Here is a 1,754-nt window from a genome sequence, read left to right on the forward strand (position 1 = left end):
GCAGCGACGGGCTTGAAGCTGCAGAAAGACACGGAAACAGCTGCTGCTGCTGCTGCTGCAGCAAAGCTAGCAGCAGCAGCGGGCCCTCATTTAGAGTCCCCATGGGTACAGGAGCAGCAAGCGCGCCTCCAGGGCCTGTGAGCATGCTGCCGCAGCATGCTGCTGCTGCTGCTGCTGCTGCTGCTGCTGGGCGGCACAAGGCTTGCTGCGGTGCTGGCCATTCCTGCTGCGGCTGCGGCAGCAGCTGCTGCAGCGGAGGCAGCAGCTGCTGCAGCAGCTGGGAGTGCCTTGACCGGAGAAAGGCGCCCGATGGATCTGCAGCCCCCGCTGCTGCTGCTGCTGCTCCTGCTCCTGCTGCTGGTGACAGCAGCAGCAGCAGCAGCAGCCCTGCGGACCCGGAGGGCCCTAGCCTCAGCTGTCCGTACACCTTGATGGACGAGACAGCAGTGGCGCTGCCCGCTGCTGCTGCTGCGCTGCAGCAGCAGCAACAGCAGAAAGCCGCCCTCCCAGCAGCAGCAGCAGCAAGTGTGGGGCCCCACAGCTCTGCTGCGCGCTCCGTCTTCTCCGGCAGCCTGCTGCTGGCTGGGCTGTCTGTACACTCCGTGCTCGAGGGCCTCACTTTAGGTGCTGCTGTTAATCCCAAAACTGTTGCTGCTGCCATTTTGCTGCACAAGACTCTGGAGGCCTTCGCCGTTGGCAGCTCGCTGCTGCACGGTCAGTTCCTGCTGCTGCTCCTGCTGCTGCTCCTGCTCCTACTGCTGCTGCTGCTGCTGCGTTGCTGCTGCTGCTGCGTTGCTGCTGCTGCTGCTGCTCTCTCACTGTTACTGCTGCTGCTGCTGCTCTTTCACTGTTTCCGCTGCTTCTGCTGCTGCTCGTCTGCTGTTTCTGCTGCTGCTACTGCTGCTGTTTCTGCTGCTGCTGTAGCTGCCTTTCGTTGCGGCCGCTGCCGGTGCTGCTGCTGCTCCTGCGGCGGCTTCTCAGCCCGTTCTACTTTATGCGAATTCCTCTGCTGCTGCTGCTGCTGCTGCTGCTGCAGTGGGCGCAGACCAGACCTGCTACATTATCCAGATGCTGTCGTACGCCTTGACGGCCCCACTCGGAGTTGCTGCAGGACTATTCATCCAACGCTCTGCTGCTGCAGATGCACCAGGTTTGCTGCTGCTGCTGCTGCTGCTGCTGCTGCTGTTGTTGTTTGTTGCTGCTACTGCTGGTGTTGCTGCACGTGGTCCCTGCTGCTCGTTCTGAGGTGTACGTACACCCCACTTCCCTCGGGTGTCCGCGAGCTGTCTGTACACCCCAGCCCGTCAGGCAGCAGACGCGCGGACTTGACGAATAAATGAAATAAAAGAATTGAAATAAATGAATAAATTGAGATAAATAAATAAATCAACAATTTGACAATAAAATGAATTAAGTGCATCAAAGTAGCAACTAAAGAATTGACTTCACTCAGGCTTGAGCTGCCGCGTTGCTGCGCTGCAGGCGGCGACCTAAGCAGCAGCAGCAGCAGCAGCAGCAGCAGCAGTAGCGTCGGGGTGTACGTACACTTCCTGCCCGGGGCCCTCACGGGGCTCGGCGCGGGGGCCTTTTTGCATGTGGGGCTTCTTGAGATTTTGGCCAGCGAGCTGCAGCGGGGGAGAAGACAAAAAAGAAAAGATTTGCTGCTGATGGTGGGCCTCACTGCTCTCGGGGCCCTTTCCATGGCCCTCCTCTGATGCTGCTGCTGCTGCTGCTGCTGGCGGCGGCGGTAGGCT

General features: G+C 60.1%; 1 protein-coding gene across 1 annotated transcript in view; it reads left to right on the plus strand.

Annotated features, from left to right (window-relative positions):
* The window catches only part of ETH_00039135 (zinc transporter ZIP domain-containing protein, putative), a gene marked incomplete at both ends in the record, with an annotated part of 2,884 nt that extends 1,169 nt beyond the window's left edge, over positions 1–1,715 (plus strand). The window contains 3 exons of the mRNA XM_013376433.1: positions 1–714; positions 1,037–1,150; positions 1,483–1,715. Coding sequence (XP_013231887.1) covers positions 1–714; positions 1,037–1,150; positions 1,483–1,715 — 1,061 coding nt within the window. The remainder of the gene's footprint in view (positions 715–1,036; positions 1,151–1,482) is intronic.
* Between the last annotated feature and the right edge of the window lie 39 nt (positions 1,716–1,754).

The sequence above is a fragment of the Eimeria tenella genome, genomic scaffold, assembly GCF_000499545.2.
Source record: "Eimeria tenella Houghton genomic scaffold, Eth_scaff3453, whole genome shotgun sequence".
Classification (NCBI taxonomy): domain Eukaryota; phylum Apicomplexa; class Conoidasida; order Eucoccidiorida; family Eimeriidae; genus Eimeria; species Eimeria tenella.